Source organism: Prinia subflava, chromosome 6 (genome assembly GCF_021018805.1).
Source record: "Prinia subflava isolate CZ2003 ecotype Zambia chromosome 6, Cam_Psub_1.2, whole genome shotgun sequence".
Taxonomy (NCBI): Eukaryota; Metazoa; Chordata; class Aves; order Passeriformes; family Cisticolidae; genus Prinia; species Prinia subflava.
The window spans coordinates 14,919,504-14,939,922 of NC_086252.1; the positions used below are offsets into that span (position 1 = coordinate 14,919,504).

Sequence of the window (20,419 nt, forward strand, 5' to 3'; positions counted from 1 at the left end):
ACGCCGCGCACCTGGATCGCATTAAAGGGGGCTGCAGGAGGGCTCGGCACTTACCCTCAGCAGCGCCGGGGGTCATGCCGCGGAACGGGCCGGGAGGCTCCGAGCCGGCCGCCGCCCCGGGGCGGGGGCTGCCGCCAAGGAGGCGGCGGACGCCCCTCGCAGACAAAGCGGGGCAGAGGAGCCGGGAGCCGCTGCCGGCCGGAGAGCGCAGGTAGGAGCCCCGCGGGGCCGGGCCCGGGTGCGGCGAGGGGGAGCGGGGAGGCACCGGGGCGGGGCGGGCCGCGCTCTGCCCTGCCCGGGAGCGGCGCTGAGGGGGCTGCGGGAGCTGCGGGAGCCGCGGGAGCCGGCGGAGCGGCGGGCCGGGCGCGGAGCAGGCTGGGACGGCAGCGCCTTTCCCCGGCGCCGGCGGAAGGGCGGCGGGATCCGGGATCCGGCTCTGGGCCGGAGGCGGGCGGGGCGGCTCGGGGCTGACGTGGACGCTGTGCCCGCCTCGGGCGGGGGGCTCGGCTCCTCCCGGCCGCTCCCTGCCGGGCCGGCCCCGGCCCGCCCCTTCCTCAGCCGGGCCCGCCCCGCCCGCTGCGGCCCCGCGGAGCCCTGGAGGTGCGGGGCGCGGAGGAGCCGGTGGGGGCAGTGGGAAGGAGGCGCTGCCACGGGCTCCTGTCCAGTCCGCGCAGAGCCCGCCCGATGACTCCGAGGGCTTGGAGCCAGCCGTGGGGTGTTTGGGGGTTGCGGAGGACGTATTGTTAAAGTTCACGTAGCGCTAAGAACTGTTCAACACTCAATAACCGGTTTTTACTGTTTGTGGAGACCAAACATGCGTTATTTTACGAGCAGGGCCTAAAAAAGCAGGTTGTCCAATATGTATACATTGTGAGAAGTCTTTGTAAGTGTTTTCTGTTTCAAAGACAATTCGGGATGATATTGCAATGCCAATAATCGAGTGTTTCTTACAGGTTGCCCCTCTGTGCACTTGCTTTGTTTGAAATTATGCCAAAAAGTCTTTTGGTTCGCTCCTCTGCTCTCCTTTATATGGATAGAACCAATCATAAGATCTGGCTGCTTTTGACAATGTCATAGTAACCTAAGGCTCGTTGTTGAAAGGGAATTCTTTTTGTGCTTGCTCCTTAGTTTCAGCTACCTGAATAAATTTCTATTGCGAAATATTTTTCGGAAAGAAACTATTGAATCCACAAAGATATACTCCAATATAGTGTACCTGAGAAATTAGTTTATTATGTTCACCTTACTGCAGAAACCACAACATCTGTCAAATTAATGGTGACAAACATATCTGCTAAAATACTTTTATTTCCTTCCCAATGGTTATGTGACAACGTAGCTAGTGGGTGGTGCCTTTGCTTTTAATTTTCAATTTTTGGAATTTAAATGACACTGCACACAGAAGCACTGACTCTGTTGCAACATTTGTTTCTTTATGTGTGTATTCAGTGACTTGCGGTCTTTCAGATGGGGTGGGGTTAACGGACTGCAATCTTTAAAAGTTCATTTAGCTTATGATGATACATAAAACCAGGCGTATTATGATAGTACAGTATGTAATATAATTCAGCGTAAGGCCTATGGAATGTGTGCGTCTGAAGTAAGTTTTTTTTGTAAGTGTCAAGTGTTTCCAGGCAAGCAAATTCAGTTCTCTCTCAGAACTCCCATGCAGCGAGGAACTGTATATTGTGGAACAGGTAAAAGCTCTCCTGTTTAGCTAGGGGAGTACAAGAATAGGCATTTCTGGATCTTCAGTTGGGATTAGAACTTTAATAATAACAACTTTAATTTAATATTATATATTTGCAAGCCATGCACATCTGTAGTTATTCACTCAAATGGTTGCTTGAATTCCTAATGGTAGTGAGTTTCATGAGTTACTCTGCTGTTCATTTTGTCAGTGTCTTTGAATGCCTGATTTGAACATTAAAAGAGATGGTGAGAAAAGTCTTGAGGATTCTGATCATTTTAACATCTAACTGTGCTAGTTTTATCATATTGCTGCAAATTTTTAAGTTGACATTCTGATTTAATAAAATGCTTCATTTTGTATTGTTTCTTTGTTGTGCTGTTTTGTGGGGGTTTTTTTTTTGGTTTGTTTTTTTTTTTTTTTTCTTCCTTGGTTTTTTTTTTGCAACTGCTGGTTTTTATTGAATTATGTGTCTGCACGTCTAGATGGGTTACTTCTTTTCGTACACCGTGCTGGTTGTATATAAAGATCTGTGTTGTGGCATAGCTGTGTTTCATCGACTAAGGAATATCTATGAAAGTTTTGGTTTTCTCCCCTGCTCAGTGGTGTGGACTTGGGTCAAGAAGAGCAGGGAGTGACTTGAAAGTTTTGTGCAGTTCTGAGCTGCAGCGTGGTGAATAAGTGGCCAGGAAGAAGCAGGAAAAGCTGCTATAGTTTGAAATGTGCAGTGTGTCCTAGTGCCAGAGCCCTTGGTTTTCATGAGGGGTATAATGACTCGTGTCCCTAATGACTTACATGACTCACAGGGCACTTAAATTACTTTGTCATAGGCATTTGTCACCTGCTTGTGCAGGGTAACTAAGCAGGGCCATCTGTGCACACCGTGTTACCTTTTCTCACCTGTTTGATCTTTAAGCCCAGAGAACAGGCTGCAGTTCGTTCTAGTCTAAGGCTGTCTTTGGTAGTCACACAGTTAAATAACCCCCTGGCTCAGTGACTATGTTGTTGTTTTGTCTATTTCTGCCTTCTACTGTTTGTTTTGAATCAACTCTAGAAAGTCATGCCAAGAACTATACATAATAATTGTGAAACCCTTCCTTTTGCCGGAATTATCGTGTCAAATTTGTACTTGGTAACGATTTTGAGAACTTTTCCCACTCTGCTCTGTTTTTTCTTTTCAGCCTTCTTTTTTTTCTGCCAACTGTCTGGTTGTGGCTTTTTGGAACGGTGTAACCTGATTTTAACTGGCAGAAGCCACCCTGCAAACAGCTTTCCAGCTGCATCAGAGAATCTCCAAATAAACCTGGGGACAGCGAACCTTTTTGTCTTTATGAACTGCTAAGTGAGTTCCTGAAGCCTTCTTTGTTATCTCAAACCTCACACTCATTAGTCCTCATGTCTAGCTTTTACAGCAGCATCTAAACCTGTATCATGTTTGCTGTTGGTTTTAATATTTCATTTCATAAAATACTTCATCTTATTTATCCTATTTTTGTAAAGGGGATAAAAAGGAAAAATCTAAGTTATTGGCTTTTAAGTTAGGATTATTTAAAATAAAGGAAACCAGTAGAATGATGGAAAAAGGTAATATTATCATCAAGAAGAAATAAGAAAGAAGTGGACAATTAGATTTTTCACATGTATTAGAAATTAGAAGATAGAAGCCAGGTCAGTAAGTTGGTATTAGATATGAATATGTTAACTAATTATCTGATAAATATGGTGTATACATAAAATTCCTTTGTAATTAAAATTTAGAGAGCTAGTTAGAAAGGATGCCACCAAATACCATTTTACAGAATATATAAAATGTTTAATTAAGCAGTAAAGCTATATAAACCATCTGCTTCTGTTAAAATAGTCAAGATGTTAGAGAGCCGTTTTTTGTAATTTGAAACATCTATGCTTTTTTGATTGCTTTAAAATTAGCATTCAGCTTTCATAAGGACTTCCTTATTTTTTTTCTGCAGTGAAATATGCAATAACTGTTAATGAAGAGGACTTTGAATAGAAATTCTGTTCATTTAGCACATTTTGAACTTTAACATATCAATTTTTATCATTGAAGTTTTTTGTTTTCTTGCAAGTAGTTTAAAAAAGATGAGAAGCTATAGTCGACTGCTGCAGTTTGATGCTTTCTGTACATTGCATGGTGGGTAATTTAAGAGGAGCTGGGTTTTATTTTATCCCATTTATCAGCTGGGTTTTTCCCTGCAAACTACTTCATTGATGCTGAGTAGCTGAAAGTGTCATGGGATGCAGCTCTGATTTCAGGCCATGGTGCTGCAAACGAACTCGTCTTGCAGGCTGCTGAAGGATCAGCATGAACTCTAGAATCAGTAACTTGTGTCTCCTGGCAGGAGATGGGGTGTGAGCAGAAGGGATGTGTCTCTTCAGTCATTCCCAGTGGCAAAATTCCTGGGGAATCCTTGCACAAATGAAAGCCACCTGCCAAATCCAAAGTAAAACCTAAACATTCAAAGGAAGTCACAAGGAATTCCATATCCTTGTTAGCAGGTTTTCAAAATCTGTAAGTGGAGCATGGTGGGTTGAACAGGCAGAGCTGCATTTGTCTGTAACTTCCAGGTTTATTTGGAGATTCTCTGATGCAGTTGGAAAGCTGTTTGCCGGGTGTCTTCTGCCAGTTTTGAAAAGATGAGATAAAATGAGGTATGTCTGTGGGGGCAGAAGCTTCCTGTAACGTGTTCTTCACAGTCTAAGGGTTTCTTCACAGACCTTGAACACAAAAATGTGCTTTCTCTCTGACTTGGTCTGCTAGTGGTTGATTTTTAAATTCCTGGCTATGATGTTTAAAGTGTTTTTTCCAGGGGCTTGCACTTCACTTTGTTTCCTAATAGCTTCATAGGAATCTGACTATTTTGGCGCATAGTTTTATATATACAGACACTATTACAAGAACATAAAGTGTAACACCTGTGCTTTTGTAAATCTGAATAGGACAAATAAGCTGTGAGATCAAATATTTTGTAGGATTTTCAGACATCTTAGGTGAAGAGACCTTCAGAGATGACTTCACTATAGTTGGCTAAAAGGGTAAAAATATTGACAGATATGATTCCAAAACCTGTCTTCCCTTCCTCTGTAATGGTGTAAGAGTTTTTCCTAATTCAGTAATAATTTAAGGACAGGGTGACTAATTTGTATGCAAGGCATCCATAAACTTGACTGGGTCTTAAAAAGTTCCACATCTGCAGTGAGACCTCACATAGAGGGGCATGCAAATAACAGCAGTGTAGCAGCTGTTGAAGATGAGTATCCTTGAAGGAGTTTTTATTAAAGAAAATAGAAAAAACACCCCAAGATTACAGCTCTTCAAAAACTCTAAATCAAAGCAGAAACCTTGAAAAATGATGAGATGTGTCACTTTGGACAAGACTGGCAGTCATCTGTCCATGTACCAAAAAAGGCAAAAAAGTGAAGATGTTCTTAATATTCGCAGTATTTAGTCAATATGATACAGGATGGTCTTTCTGCTTCTCATTTATCATTTAAACTACCCTTTGGGTGTTTCAGAGTTTTAGCAGCCTGCTCTAATTCTGCTGACTTACTGCCACTTTGTGTGCTGCACTGGCCCCTTTTCAGCAATTCTGAGCTGACTGGCACTGTTTGGAAACAAAACAAAGTGTTCGTATTGCACTGCTGAGATTTCCCATCTTCACAAACTACATGCTATGGCCCATGAAGAGCAAGTCAAATTATTGACTTTAAGCTGATGGTATGAGTTAGGACAAAATGAGACAAGTCTGTTTCTCCTGCTTCCTCCCTTCACTGCAAAGCTTTCTTGTTCCTTAGTGTTAGGTCTGCTGGTGTGTGTGCATGTGTGGCTGGATGACTTGCTCCAGGCTGAAACCCAGATTTTCTGCTCACAGTTCAAGGGTTTGTACCTGGGTGCTGTGCTCTTTATGGAGTGCAGTTATTCCCTGGAGACCCTTTAGTCAAATCTAGCTACTTGGGAAATACATCTAGGGAAAGATGTGTTTAAAGAAAGCAGAGGCAAAAGTTAAAAAGGGGAAAGAAGTCAGTGATGAGGCAGAGCTGGATGTTTTGAGGCTAGAAGATAACAAATCATGCTTGTTGAAAGCAGTGAAAGGCACTGCTTGGTTATACTGGGTTAGTTATTTAAAGATTAGTACTTTTCCATATTAATGCCTCAGGCTGTGATCTTTTAGTCTCACTGAATACTTATTCACAAAAATAGCCTTGGACACCATGAGCATTACTCTTGTGAAGTGGGTGACTGTTCAGAGCAAGCTGTATGGTGTTATTTGTCCAGGGTTCCTCCCCTGCTCGGTGTACCAAGTCTGTCAGAATTGTATTCTGCTTGTCTTTGTGCTTCAGTATTTCCTCATGGCTGTTGCATTTTTTCTGACCTGAACCGTAACACGCAGCATGTAGTGGAAACCATACATCCTTAATTTATCCCTACATATTCTCATATACACTGTGGCAGCTTGTTTTCTGACTACAAACACAACTGTTCTGTTGTCACTGAGAATTCAAATCATCCTCCCTTTGGGCACGTAGGCCATTCTCTCAGTTTTCTTTAGTATTTTACTATTGAAGAATGAATCAGGTGTTTGCCTGTTGTTGTCTGGGGAGCTGATGCTGTCCCTTCCACACAGCGAGCAGCTGGAGGTTTGTTCATTATGGACATGTTCTAGAATAAAACACCAAATTGTGTACACTTCAGTTCTGTGTTAGCATGACCTCTTCAACCTGTATTGGAGCTGTCTGAACATTTTTGTTTTTAGATTTTTTTTGCATTAGATATCATGCTTAATTTGGTTCTGAAGGTGGCATTGTGAGGAAAAGCCTTCATTTCCACTGGTATGTCATATACATTGCCTATACATCTGACTGTACAGGGTGCTGCAGTTTAAGCCTTGGAGATAGTACAGAGAATTTAAAACTGTTTTATTTGCATTTCTACTTTATTTACATTGTATTTATGATTTCTGATGAAAAGAAAATGTTTAAACTCCCAGTGGATAAACCAAATGCATTGAGTTTCTTGTGATTTGCTTTCAGATATCTTGAATGAGCCTGAGGAATGATTGCCAACTAAACTTGCCTCATTAATTTACAATGTTAATAGCATTATTTTTATCTGTATTTCTTTAAAATTGTTCCCTGTGCTCCTCTTAAATTTGTGATCCATATATAGATTCTTAATTCATGCTTTGAATCATCATATAGTTATAACTTCTGTGCTGAAACTGTAATGAAGCAAAGATTTCTAATGAACAGTAGCTTTTAAAGCATCTATCAATTCAGTCAGAACTTGAGACATTTGCCATAAATATATCTGCTGAAGTCAAAACCCACAGTTTTAAATGCTCAGTCTGGTTGCTGGGCTGGATCCTGAATTGCTTTCCCTTGTGGTGTGAACTGGTGTAGTTTTGTTGAACTCACTGGTAAATATCTGTGTCCTCTTCACAACCCTGGACATCTCATGTTATTTCTATGTCTTTACTAAGTGGTGTCTGAATTTAAATAAAAAGAAAAAAGCTTATGTTTGATTTTGACTCTGTCCTTGATTTATGTTTAATGTGAAGTTTATAAAATGTAGTTTCTTATAAGCAAATTAAAAGGCTATTAGTAGCACTATTATGAATGAAATAATATTCAAAGTAAGAGGAAACTGCTCAGCACACATGGTCTCAGCTCTGTGAGCACTTTGCATTCATGTGCATTTGGAAGAAAACTCTCAAACCATAATTACACTTATACTTAAAAAAAACCAACCAAACAAAAAAGCATGTGTGTGTGAATGTTGGCAGAACTTAAGTCTGTGCAATCAAGGTCATAGATTTAAATATTACAGAAATGCCACAGTGTATTCACTTGATACAAGAATTTATCAGAATATGGTTGAAGCCAGTTACTGTGATTCATTTTTGTTATGTAAACTATCACTCATACATTGCAAATCAACATGCTTCATTCCTGACTGTCTTGGATATTTATTGTAGATATGTAAGCAGTTTTAAACTGCTTGGCATTTGTTCAAAAATACCGGATTTACTAAGAGCTTTGTAGCTGTCTTCAGAGTAAACAACTTTACTCAGCGTTCAAGCACTGCTGTTGTTTAATGTTATAAACGTGGAATGGTTAATTCATATTCTTATGATAAATTGTAAATTTATAAAATTGTATAAAGTGATATCAGGTAAAAGTTTGTTTTAAGAGATTTTGCAGCAGATGGTGAAACTGACCACCCTGAGACAGGCGGCGCCTCCATTCAGAAAAGAACAAAAGATTTTCCGGGAAAGCCCACAGCTGTCCCCAAGCACCGGGAGGGGACCCTGGAGATAAGCTGGCACCAGCAACTCACACCTTGGGTGCCACCTTCACAGACCATCAAGCCACATCTTCGATGTCTCAATCATTCATCAACTATAAGGATCTATAGAAATTGGACATTAACATTTGAACTAAGAAAAGAACTCTTTTCTGCTTGGTCGGCGAAACTCCCGAATTTGTATAGTTGGTGGAGAAACAATGGGCAATATGGGGAAATATTGCCGAGGGCGGAATAAAGTGTATAAAAACCAAGCCCCGAACCGGGCGAATTTGTGAACCATTGGGGGGATAGCAGGCTGCCAGACCCTGTATCTCACGGTTCACCCTTGGCATTTCCCAGGAAAACTCTGTCAAGTTTTTCCGCTGTTGGTGGGTTATCGAAATTCTGTGATTTGATTTGTTATTAATAAACCAAATTATTATTTCAAATTGGAATATCTGATTGGCATTTATAACATTTAAGCTGGCTGTGCTGGGGGATGATGGCAGCTCTGTCCTGCCCTGGGACCATGGCAGAGCTGAGATGAGTGGGGTTGTTGGAGGAGATCAGTGCTGGTGTGTGGTCTTGCAATGGGACCTGGGTTCCACACAGGCTCAGCTCCTATCTTCATTTGTTCCTGCACTGCAGGTGGGGTTGCCACTGGTGAGGTCAGGGCTGTGTGAGTGCAGCCACTTGTCTGAACTGGGCTGTAGCACAGAGGAGCTGGGCTTGTGCAATTACACTGACCTTGGCAGCACAGCAGGGTTATGAAGAGCGCTGGATCAGAAAGTACCAGGCTTGGTTGAAAGGGATGTTTTTCCACTGTTATCCCCTATGATATCCAGCTGAAACCATCTCAGCTGGGATGCAGAAATTTAATGCTCAGATTCCTCTGCTTTCACTCCACGCCATGCACCTTACAAATCAGAGCTCCCAGAAGAGCTGCCTTGGTTTTGTTTGAGAATATTGGCTTTGGCTCAGCCCCAGGCAAAACAGTGTGCTGGACTAGCTGCAGTAAGAACTTGGAGCTGCAAAATTACCCTGCTGGAGGTGGGTTAGTGGGTTGGCTGCTGTGGCTGCTGATTTCCTGAGGAGCTCAACAGACAAGAGATTTAGGATCACAGAACTGTTTAAGTTGGAAAAGACGTCCAAGATCATTGAATCCAACAGCAAATTTTTCTAATATCCAGTCTAAATCTTCCATGGCATAACTCATTGGTATTTCCTTTGGTCCTCTCATTTGTAACTTGGGAGAAGAGGCTGACCTCTACCTCTCTGCAGCCTCCTTTCAGCTATGTGGAGAGTGATAAGCTCCCCTGAACCTCCTTTTTTACAGGCTGAACAGCTCCAATAATTCCCTCTGGTGGTCCTCAGAAGATTTCTGCTACAGATCTTTCACCATCCTCATTGCCCTTCTCTGGACACACAGATCAGAAGAACTATTTTCATTATTTGTTTGACCTTAGTTTGTATAGGATGTTTCCATAAAATTATTTTCATCACAGACTAAATATTAGTGTGATTTTTGCTAGTGTATTGAAGGGATGCAGTATTTTCAGGTTTAGGGTGAACATCGATTGAAACCCTTTGTCATAAAATACATATAAAATAACCAGAAGGGGTTCTCCCTGAACAAACTTAAATTGACAGTGATTCATTCCTTTGATTATATTTCAGAAACTTCTAAGCATGCTAAAAAACCCCCAAATGCCATTATTTACCCAGCTTCTGGAGAGTTGTAGTACCTATGAAAGATATAAGGAAGTTAATATGAATTGTTGGCTAATTGAGCTTTGTAGAGGGTTGTAAATTAATTTTGTTTGAAAACCTATGTGATGTTATATGCAATATCTGACAAGCCTTTCCAACCCGTAATAATAGGTGCTAGCTTGTTTTACCAATAGCTAAAGCTAAAAGGAAGCCTTAACTGCATTAGTAATGAAAATCTGTGATATAATTATCCATGTAATTTTGCACTGAAAATAAAGGAAGGAAAATATGACATAGTGCAATTATTTCTATTTGTCTTGGTTCTTACTAATATAAGGTAATTTTAAAAAAAAAGAAACTCTATTAGAATCCATTTGCTCTCTAAGCCTGTAGTTCTATTAGCTGATTGAACTCTGGCATATGTGTACTAAAAGCCCAAGAGACTGCCTGATGCTATTCAACATGCTCTTCTTTAAAGCAGTGCCACTGTTTGAGAGATGGTATGGACAGGGTTCTGTGCTCAGCCAAAGAATTTAAGGAAGACTGAGAAGTGAAGGCATCAGATTCTACTTGAAGTACCTTTTCCCTCTGTGGGCCATTCACTTCAGAGTTGGACTCAATGATCCTTGTAGGTCCCAGCTCAGAATACTCTGTGATTCTGGGACTTTGCAGAGGATGACTGTGAAACGAGCTGTAGCAGTGCCCCTAGGACATGGCAAAGAAAAAATGTTCGCAGGGGAAAAAGTATGAAAAATCTTAACTATTTTGAAGAAGACTTAATAGCCCTCTTGATGTAGTGATGTGCTAGATGATTAGCTTTGTTTTTTAAAGTGTAATATGAGATTTAAATTGAGAACTGTGGAGCAAAACAAGAGTGTGAATCCTAGCATTAGGAAGTGAGGGAAGCATGTGTGATTTTTTTTTTTTTTGTATTTCTGTCAATGACAGATTCTAAATCACAGGTTTATTTTGGTTGTAACATATATGCGCAGCTCTGTTAATTACATATATGTAATTGTCAGGTTTATAGGTGATGTTCAATTTGCTCTAGAAGAGGCTGTCAAATCTAAAATACATTTTCTCAGGGCAAACCTCTGTGTACTCCAATAAGTGGGAAACAATATAAAAACACAAGGTTGGCAAAGTGCTATGTTTGCATAGGGATTTTATGCATGGGTTTTTTTCAGTTTGTTTCTTTTGTTTTAGCAGTTTATAGAAAATGAAATGAAACAGGTAATTTATTGTAAAATTCTTATATGCCTTGTCAACACTGCTGCGTGTGTTATGTGGAAGAAGAGGTACTAAACATTTGCATGGAGCTGCAAATGACATTGTGTCAGGGACAGTACCCTGAGATTCACAATATGGTTTCCCTTTTCTTAGGGAGGAAGAACTATGTCAGTCTTTTTCCTCGTTCAGCCTGATATCCCATTCATGCTGCTTCAGCTTGGCTTCTCTGGTGGGTTTGGTGAAGAAAAGAATGGCTTGGGCTTCTGGGTGGAAGACAGGAATGTATCTTCTATTAGTATGGGTTTTTAATACAATTTTCACTAATTGATGGCAAAAGTTGTCCATCTACCCATGCTTTTTATGGTCTGTTTTAGTTACTGTGGAGCGTTTAATAATCTACTTGCATGCTCTCATGCTTGTGTCGGTGGGGAAACCACTGACCTGAATAATGCAAGATAAAACTCCAGTTTGTTGTGAGTTCTACTCGAATTACTGAAACAACTTTGAAGTATTCATGGAGGAAGAGGTATTTTTACATATACATAAAGTATTTACTTAGGTATTAAAAAGATTCCTATATAGAGAGAGATGGAGGATCCACTTCTGAGCTTAGTTTTGGATTTTTAAAGTATCTCAAAATGGATTTCATGTAATATTTTCCTTCCTTTGCACTTCAGCGTGAAGTTACATGTGTAATTACATAATATTTGGATCTTGTTATGGCTATATGGAACAGCAAAATTTATTACACTGGTTAACAATTTGATGTGTAAAAATACATAAACTATTTAACTGGGACTGTGATTTTTGTTTTTCACTAACAGTGAACTTTTTTTTTTGGAAGGTAACTCAAGTAGGATGTTGGCATTTATAAATGACCCTATGCAATCTTCTATAATTCCAAGTTTCTGTCAGAGATAAGACACTAGAGGGAGCCCATTTCACGGTTATCTGCACTGAGAGAAATGGCTTTATAAAGACAAAACTATTCCTGCTAAAGAGTTATTTGAAGTGAAATTTCTTATGGCTTTGTGATGCAAAAGAAAATATCACAGCACTATAGGACACTCAGTTGAAAGCAGTTTTGGCAGTCTTTCAATTCATAAAGTCAGTTCTCGCTTACCACTATCTGCATTTTTGGAGTACTGTAAAAAGAGTACAGTAGAGGAATCTTTGTTTTGGTGCTTACGTAATAGAAAACAATTGATGGCAGTTCTCCTTTAAAGAACTCTCAAAACCCTGTGTGTGCAGTAAAAGAGAGGAAAGGCTTAAGTACAAGTGTGTTGAGGCATTCTACTAGTTCAGGCTGCATGGAGACATGAGATTTTTTGAGATCTGCTAGAACACAAAATTTTACCTTTGTTTGTGAATGCCTGAATGTAACTTCCTGCCACGTGTCAGCGAACGTGTAAAATACGGCTCCTGCAGGAATAACCAGCAGCGTGTGTCAGACACTGGGCAGAGGACCTTGTGTGATGTTAGAGGGCTCATGGCCTCTAACATGGTAATTATTTAACCTTTTGATTGCGTTTTATCCCTCACTAAAGAAAAGAGGCTTTACAATTTAGCAAGGTTTTTGTCCAAGACAGATTGCTTAATGCTGTATCTGCCCTGCACGATGTTTCCATCCTGTGGCTGTGCTTCCTGCCCCTGATACTTCCAGGTGGTAGTGCCCACCCAGCCTCCTCCTGTTATATAGTCAAAATGCACACCCAAATCCCCAAGATGGGAAGTAGTCCCAGTTTCAGTCCCAGTCTAGATGCAGTTGGGCTCACTCAAAGTGAGAGTGCACGTCTGGATGACAGTTAAAAACAGTCTTTAATTTTAACTGCCCAGCCTTGCATTCTCTGTGCTGAATACTCCAAGGAACTGGAAGATGTAATATTTTCAAAATTTGTATTAATACAAGAGTGGAGAATGTGTGTTCTGATAAAATACTGAAATGCAGTATTTATTAATTCTGAGGGACAGCTTCCATATTTCATGCAGCAATCCACAAGGGATTCAGTACTGAAGATATTTGATATCCAAATTGCACTTTTAGTCTCTTATTTTAAAAATGTTTGAGCTAAATCCATCAAAATCTGTTTACAAAGTCAGTGTACAGTATTAACTGCTTTTTACTTGCATTCAGATCCCTTTGTTATGCTTCTAGCTAACAGCAAGCATTTTTTTCAACACTTCACATTAGCAAATGATTATGTAAGTGTGTGCTGCAACTTATTCACAGGGTAGGTAGTATCAACATTGTATTTACAATTCAAATAGGAGTGGAGATGTATGTAATTTATCAGGCCACACTCTCTCCCATCCATCTGTTAAGTGTGCTCTTAGAATCCTCTGTAACAGAAAACATTAACCCAAACATCTTTTCTCAGCATGGATACCATTTGTTACTATGCACTGCACTTGTGATTTGCTCCAGACTGGTTTTCCCAGACTATTGTGGTTTTGTCCTTCTAATCACAAATAATATTTTTTAGAGCTTTGCTAAGGTTAGTAGAAAATTACTCCTAATAGTTAGAAATCTCAGTTGCTTGTGCAATTTTTTTAAAATTAGCAGCTCTTATTGATGTTTGTCTATGTGTTTTAATATATCAAAATATATTAATGGAAAGATTGTATACATGTAGTGCAAGACTACTATTAATGTTGTTTTCATGGGCTGAAGAGCAGTCAGTGCCTTTTTTAAAGCTCTTTTTCCATAGCACAGAGTGAACACAGAACTGGTAATTTTATAGGTCTTTCTGGTGGTTAGTATGGATCTACAGAAATGTTTTAAATATCTACCAGCTGATTTTTGCAACACATCTCTGAAGCAAAAAGATATTTCTATTCCCATTTTGAAACTGGCAAGTATGTTACTCAGATCAGTACTGAAGTAATGAGCAGCTTTATGTATGCCTTTAAGGAAAAGGAAAAGCAAAAACTTCCTTGCCTTCTGAAACTGAACTCTAGGTGTGTGTCTTACCAGCATTCCTGTTTTTCTGAAGGTCTGTGGCATCAGCAGTTTCTTAACCATTACAGTAAAAAGAAGCTGAGTTAGTTTAAACAGTAAGAATATATTTTTTCTGATGTGACTTTTCTTTCTTATGAAAATGGACTGGGATATATTATCATACAGCAAACAGGCAGCAGATTTGGAAGGTAATTCCTGTTTCAGAAGTACAATTGTAGGCAGCTGGAGACAGAAGGACTCTTTCCCTAACATGGTGACACCAAGAAGAGAAAATAGTCCTGGCTTTGTAGGCTACTTGCAGCTTTAGAAACTGTCGTGTTAGGAAATCTTTTATGACTACCTACAACTTTTCCATTACCAAAATGTCTGTTTGCCCCACAGAGGCACGTGAATCCCGGTTTGATTTTGTCACTTCCCTGCCTTCTCAATGTTCACTTACCCCCGTCTCGGGGAGTTTGGCTCTAAAAGGTGCCTGCTGTTCAAGCAGCTGTTTCTATTGGGTGTGGAGCAGGACAAGCTCAAATTGGAGAAAGTCTCTCACTGAAGGACTGGCTGTGGAAGTGATGTTCTAAGTGTTTTTCAGACAGCAGTTGACCTGGCTGGAATTGATGTATTAAACAGTGTTCAGGTGTTGGTGAAAGGCTGTACTTGCCAGATCTCAGAAATTCAAGTTGAGAGCCTGGGAAAATACTGACCTGTGGATCTCAGAATTTTCCCAGTATCTGGAGATGAAGATTTCTGGACAGGACAGAAATAATAACTCACAAATAGTGAGGTATTGAGGTTAAATAGCTGTGAAAATCTTCTGAAAGCATAATTTGGAGGAACAAAGCTATTTACTTGTTTGAATGATTGACAATTCAATCACTAGCAATTCACAAGTTTCCATTAGACTGAGCGAAGAAGATGCTAGTCCTGCATAACAATGATGCATTTAGAAAATAATTCTAGCTTTCTGTAATTGTTTACATGAATAACAAGGTTGAAAGAAAATAACTGAAAATTAATTGGTGACTCTGCTTCCAGTCATATATGCAATTGCATACTTTAGGATAAAAGTTTTGATGTGCCCTTCAAACAGAAATTGCTTATATTTTTGTGTTAAAGGAGGTTGCTAACCTGCAGAAGTAAACCATGGCAGAGTTTTTCCACTTGCCACAAAGGGGTGATGCTGGTCTGTGTCAAGTCCCAAACACTTGCCTACTTGTTCCATGTATTTTCCAGTCTATCATGGAAAGAAGAAAACTCATTATTATTTCTTTTGAATTTGTGATTACTCTGAGAAACATTTTGCATTCTCTTTTCTATGTGAAAGGGTGGAGCTGCAATAGCAATAAGAGATCTCTTGGTAGAACCTTAGGTTATTACAACTAGTTGTCTTGACCTGAAGATGGGGAAAGAGAAATAATACACCAGTGGAAATTGGTATTTAAGCATCACTACAGACATGTTAGGTGGAAATAGATGTCCTCTGCCCTTTCTGCCTTGTGTAGTAATTGGAAAGTTTATGTGGGCTTGAGTTTGTTTGGTTGGGCTTTGATGAAGGATTTTGTGTGGAACTTTTAGATTTTTTTTTTAATACTACTATGAGTAAACACAACTTCTCAAGAATGGGCTGTGTTTAGAGAAGAGCAGTGTGCTGGCCAAAATGCCTGAGATATTGGATAAACAAATGATGAGCTTTTGTCCAGTCTCTGTCTTACTCTGGATGATTCACAAATTAAAGACAAGATTTAGTGAAGGATTTTGTTTAATCCAATTTATGGGGACACATGTTTCTACAATAAAATATCCAGGACTGCATTTCAGAGGCTGTGTGAATATGTTTTCACTATATGTCTATAATAAAAGATTAACTTCATAATAATATACTTATTTTAACCATTTATCTACACTGATTGTTTATTATCCCTTTTAGGGCAATATTTTTTTGAGACTCAATTGCTTTTGTTACTGATGTCAGTATAATTGTGAAGTTATATGGCAAAGTAAATATTATACTTGAGAGGTATGCAAATTAAATTTCAATAAAATATGCTTAATTTAGAATTGTTTCATATTTTGTGAGGAATTAGTAAGCTAGTACTTGTGATTTAGATCTCAGTAACACATTTGGTCCTAAGAAGTTTATAAGAACACATCCTAAGAAGTTTATAAGGTTTTTGAGCTTTCCTCTTCTCTTAATTCCTTAACCAGATGTGGCCTTCATTATCTTCAGGCAGGTGCTTTTTGGAGACTGTTATATATTTTGCTGAACAGTAACTTATTTCTTGCTGTATAAAAACAAAATTCTATGGTCTAAGCTAAATGGCAAGGAGTATCATCATCAAAACTAAAGTTACCTTAAGCTAGAGGGTGATGACTCTGTAAAAGAGAGAGATGACAAAGTAGGGGTGAAGGTGAAGTCAGGAATTTGCAGGAATAAGTTTTGGAGGATGTCCTCTGTGATACTAACAAACTTGGAGTGCAAAGGAGCCTCGTTTTGCCCAGTGCTGCTCTTGCTGGTTTGTACCTTATCAGCTGATGAACCAGAGTTTGCTTTCTCTTAGCCACTTTCTCCAGCTGCAGTATATGCAATTGCCTTCTGTATTTCACCCCTTTATCTGATACAACAAGGGTTTAGTGTGGAAGAGAGATGTTGTACTTTACTAGAAAACATTGTTTTGTTCTTGTAATGCTACATGTCCTCAATTTCAGACTTGGGATGAATTGCAGTATTTTGAAACTGGATAGGAATTTCTTTGATTGCTAAAACACATTTTGATAAGCTTTTTGTCTAATTTATGTAATGTGGTACATGATTCCGTTCAGAAGTCATCTGACAGTTTTGTATTTTGAATTCTGTGCTGTTCTACCTTATATTCAACTTAACAGTTTCTGTGACTGTCTTGAAAATGAAATTGTTTTGATTATTTAAAATATTTACTTTCTTGTTTAAAAAACAAAGACCCACTCCCGCTAAATGATGAACAGCTTTCATTTCCTAATGACTTTTCGTGTCTCATGTTGTGAGGAATACTTGAGTGAATGCTTTTAAAGTTCATTTCAGTTTTCTGTAGGCATGAGCTACTCTCTGCTGCATAACAGTAACAGTAAGCTTTGGTCATGTTGTTAGCAAATACCCCGAATATCTGAGAACACCAGTGTGACGAATGGGCTAAAAAAGATAGTAGATTTTTATTCCCTCATGTGGAATTTTGATTCTGCTACAACAAGTCCCCTATTAAAGGATTTGGGAAAAACCTTTTAGTATATTCTAAACCTTAACATTAACTAATGTGTTGTATTTTATACCCCTCACCTTATGTCCCAAGCACTAGTGCTGGTAGGTGAACTCTCCACTGTCATGTGTAGCAAATAATCTATTGCTACTTATGCAATCAAAACTTACATATTTTTTTCCAAATATTTGTTAGCCATGTGCATTTTATATAGTCACTTATTTTCTAATAAATACTTGAGGAACACTGCAAAAACTGACAGGTAGTCTTAAAAAAATATATCTCTGCCTAGTTTAAACATTTATAGTTCACTTTAGAAAAGTTCATGTTACACGTAAGTCTGATTTTCAAAATTCTTTCAGAATCTTGCATATCCAAAGATGAGTAAGAGCTATGTCTAGCATTTCTCTTGTCAGATAATGACATTGTTTCTCCTTTATATAAATTGTAATTCCAGAAGCTAATTAATAGTTTTTGCAAATTAAACTGGAAGAGGGTACTGATGAATTATGTTCTAGTGCTGATTAACAGCATGGTCTAAGGTTACTTGATTAAATGTGTTCTGTGCTTGTTTAGAAAGGACAGATAGACTGTGTCACTTACAGCATGAGAAAATTTCTAGTCAGATCATTGTTCTCTTTTTCAGAAAGCAATCATGACAGGTAAAGCCTGATCTTTCAAATATGTTGCAAGTGAGATAAATACACATGCAGAAATGGAAAAGTGCATTCTTTAGAGACTACAGCATTGTCTAGCAAGTAGAAATAAATGGGATGTACATCAGTTCAGCCTCAAACTATGGATAATTTAGGCTTGACTTGATCTCTTTGTGTTGTCATTCTAAAAATAGAATTATGCTATTGAATGCAAGCAATCTTAATCCTTTTATTCATCAGTGTAATGTGTTAGAGAATTGGACTGGATATAAAAAAGTAGAATATTTAGTGATAATGTCTATATAGGTATCTATGTGCATTTACACATATGTAACTGTACTGATATAGACAACTGCATCTTTGGTGTCCTCTGCTTTTTGTGTAATCATTACTACTTTAATCCAAAGAAGATCCTATTTTTTTTAGCTATGGTGTCACTTATCATGTCATTTTGGATAGATAAATGTTCCTAAGTATTACTTGATGGTAATGGGCCTTGCAAGGCCTGGGCAGGACTGTGACATGTTGGGTACAGGTTTGTTTAACTGGGTTTGTTAACCCCAGTAACAGGTGTGTGTTTCTGTAGATACAGGAATCACAGGCAAGTTCATGTTAACAGAGTGATGCAGCAGAGAACAGAAGAAGAGTGCTTAATTTAGGAGACAGGCAAGCTGCATTACATGTTACAGGTAACAGGAACCAATATATGTGTTTAATTTGCTTCTTTTACTTAAGTGCTGCAATGAAAAAGGCTATTTTGTTATTTTAGAATTTTAAGAATAATTTTTTTACCTGAAATGCAGCTGTATTTCTATAATGGATTTATGGGCATTGACATTTTATTGCTTTATTCTTAATAGGATAGAATCAGTCTGTTTCAGTATAGTAGTTTGATTCTGTGCACCATACACAGTTATGTAAGTCAGAAGAAAAAAAGACAATGGTCATCACAAAACCATTCCACAAAATTTGCCCTTTTTGATTGATACATAGGTTATATATAGTTTTGCAAAATGCTTTTAGGTGTGCCTTTTTGCCCTGGAGTTGGAGTTGAGTGGCTGTAATTTTGTGTATTGTGAGTTGTAGAGTGACATTAGTAGAAACCTGCATTTTTTAAAAATGGGAACTGTCTGCAGTTTAAAACACTTTTGTACTGGGCTGATGAGAATAAAATTCTGGGAGAAACTGGTGCCACTTTTATTATTAACCCTTGAATGAGCATGAGTGAGGCAAAGACATGGAGAAAGCTTGTGTGTAGACTGGTGGGAAAAGATAGAAAACCATGCCCTTTTTTCCCTGAAGAACAAAATACCAATAGTTTTATAACCTGGAAAGAATATGTAGATTTAGTGCCTTCAGCTGCTAATTCTTTTGCTTATTGAGTGCCAGGTGGATGGTATAATAATTGGAGATGTCCCTTTATAAAAGAAGAAACTTCCAGTTGGAAGTAAATGCCATTGGCAGTTAGAGAATGGGAGGAAATAGGGATATAGCTGTCCAATAGTTTCAAACACACGCATTTCCTTGAAGGTGTTGCCTTTCATTGTCCACGTAGGAGCATTGCAGCAGTCCTGCTCCAGTCAATGTTGTAGAGCTCAGTACTGGCTCTCTATGCCTTTTGCATCCTTTTCAAAGGCAAGTTGCTCTAAAGCCAGACACTTATACTAGTAATTCTTCCTGTTTTCTTTCATGTCTAATACTGAATGTGTAACTGAATTCCATTCAAGACACTAAGAGCTGAAATATAAGAAATTCTGGGATCAAAATTCAGTGTTATGAATATCTATAATGTCAAGTATTCGAAGGATTCAATTAAATCCTTATGCATAGTTGAATACCTCCTGAATTTCATTTCAGTTGCAATCAAGCATCTGCAAATGGAGTTGGTGTAATCGCAGGTTTTGTGACATTTTATAAAGGATTTTTTTAGCAGTCTAAATCAGCCACAAGATTTGAGAATACTTCTTCATTGCAGCTCCCAAAGTTCAGTTCAACAAGATGGGTTTTATTTCCTGAGAAATCTATTTGAAAGGATGTTTTACGAAAGGAAATTGTTTAGGAAAAGAAGTTTTTCAAGGAGTAAAATATTCTAAAGCTGTCATTCAGCAATAATCAAACAAAAAGTTAAGATTTGATGTTTGAGGGTTTTGTGCTTTTCTGCAACTGCAAGGAATCAGACTTGCTTTTCCATTTCCTTGGGGAACCGTGGGCTCTGAAGTACTTGTATCTTTTAAACAAGCCACGCATCTCCAAAAGACAAAAATGTCATTGGAATGACATTTTAGCATAAGCTGTGTTGTTCTGCATTAAAGTTGAATGCCACAAGTTCTTACCCACACCCTCTTATGGTAGAAATAGACAGTTTTGCGTAGCCATTTCTGCATGCTAAGTTATCATATTGGTCTTGAATACATATAAAAATATAACTACATAAGAAATAGAATGCAAGAAATTGGATTGTGCTCTTTGGTCAATAATAAAATTGAAAAGCTTTGGTTGCAGATTTATATAAATGATGTGAGACTAATGTGGTTCAAATGTGGTTAGTTTCCCTGAGGAACCCTGAGCAATGATGATGCCTCAGAGAGGTGATGTGAAAGAGTGGCTGTACCATGGAAATATATTGAGAAGGCCATGAAATTAAAGGAT

General features: G+C 38.8%; 1 protein-coding gene across 4 annotated transcripts in view; it reads left to right on the top strand.

Annotated features, from left to right (window-relative positions):
• The first annotated feature begins 54 nt into the window (after window positions 1–54).
• The window catches only part of PDE1A (phosphodiesterase 1A), a 201,936-nt gene continuing 181,571 nt past the window's right edge, over window positions 55–20,419 (top strand). For all 4 annotated transcript variants that reach the window (XR_010080762.1, XR_010080763.1, XM_063400399.1 and 1 more), the window contains exon 1: window positions 55–211. Coding sequence is in view for 2 of the 4 variants with exons in the window: in XM_063400399.1 (XP_063256469.1) it covers window positions 75–211 (137 nt within the window). In the remaining 2 variants the exon portion in view is untranslated. The remainder of the gene's footprint in view (window positions 212–20,419) is intronic.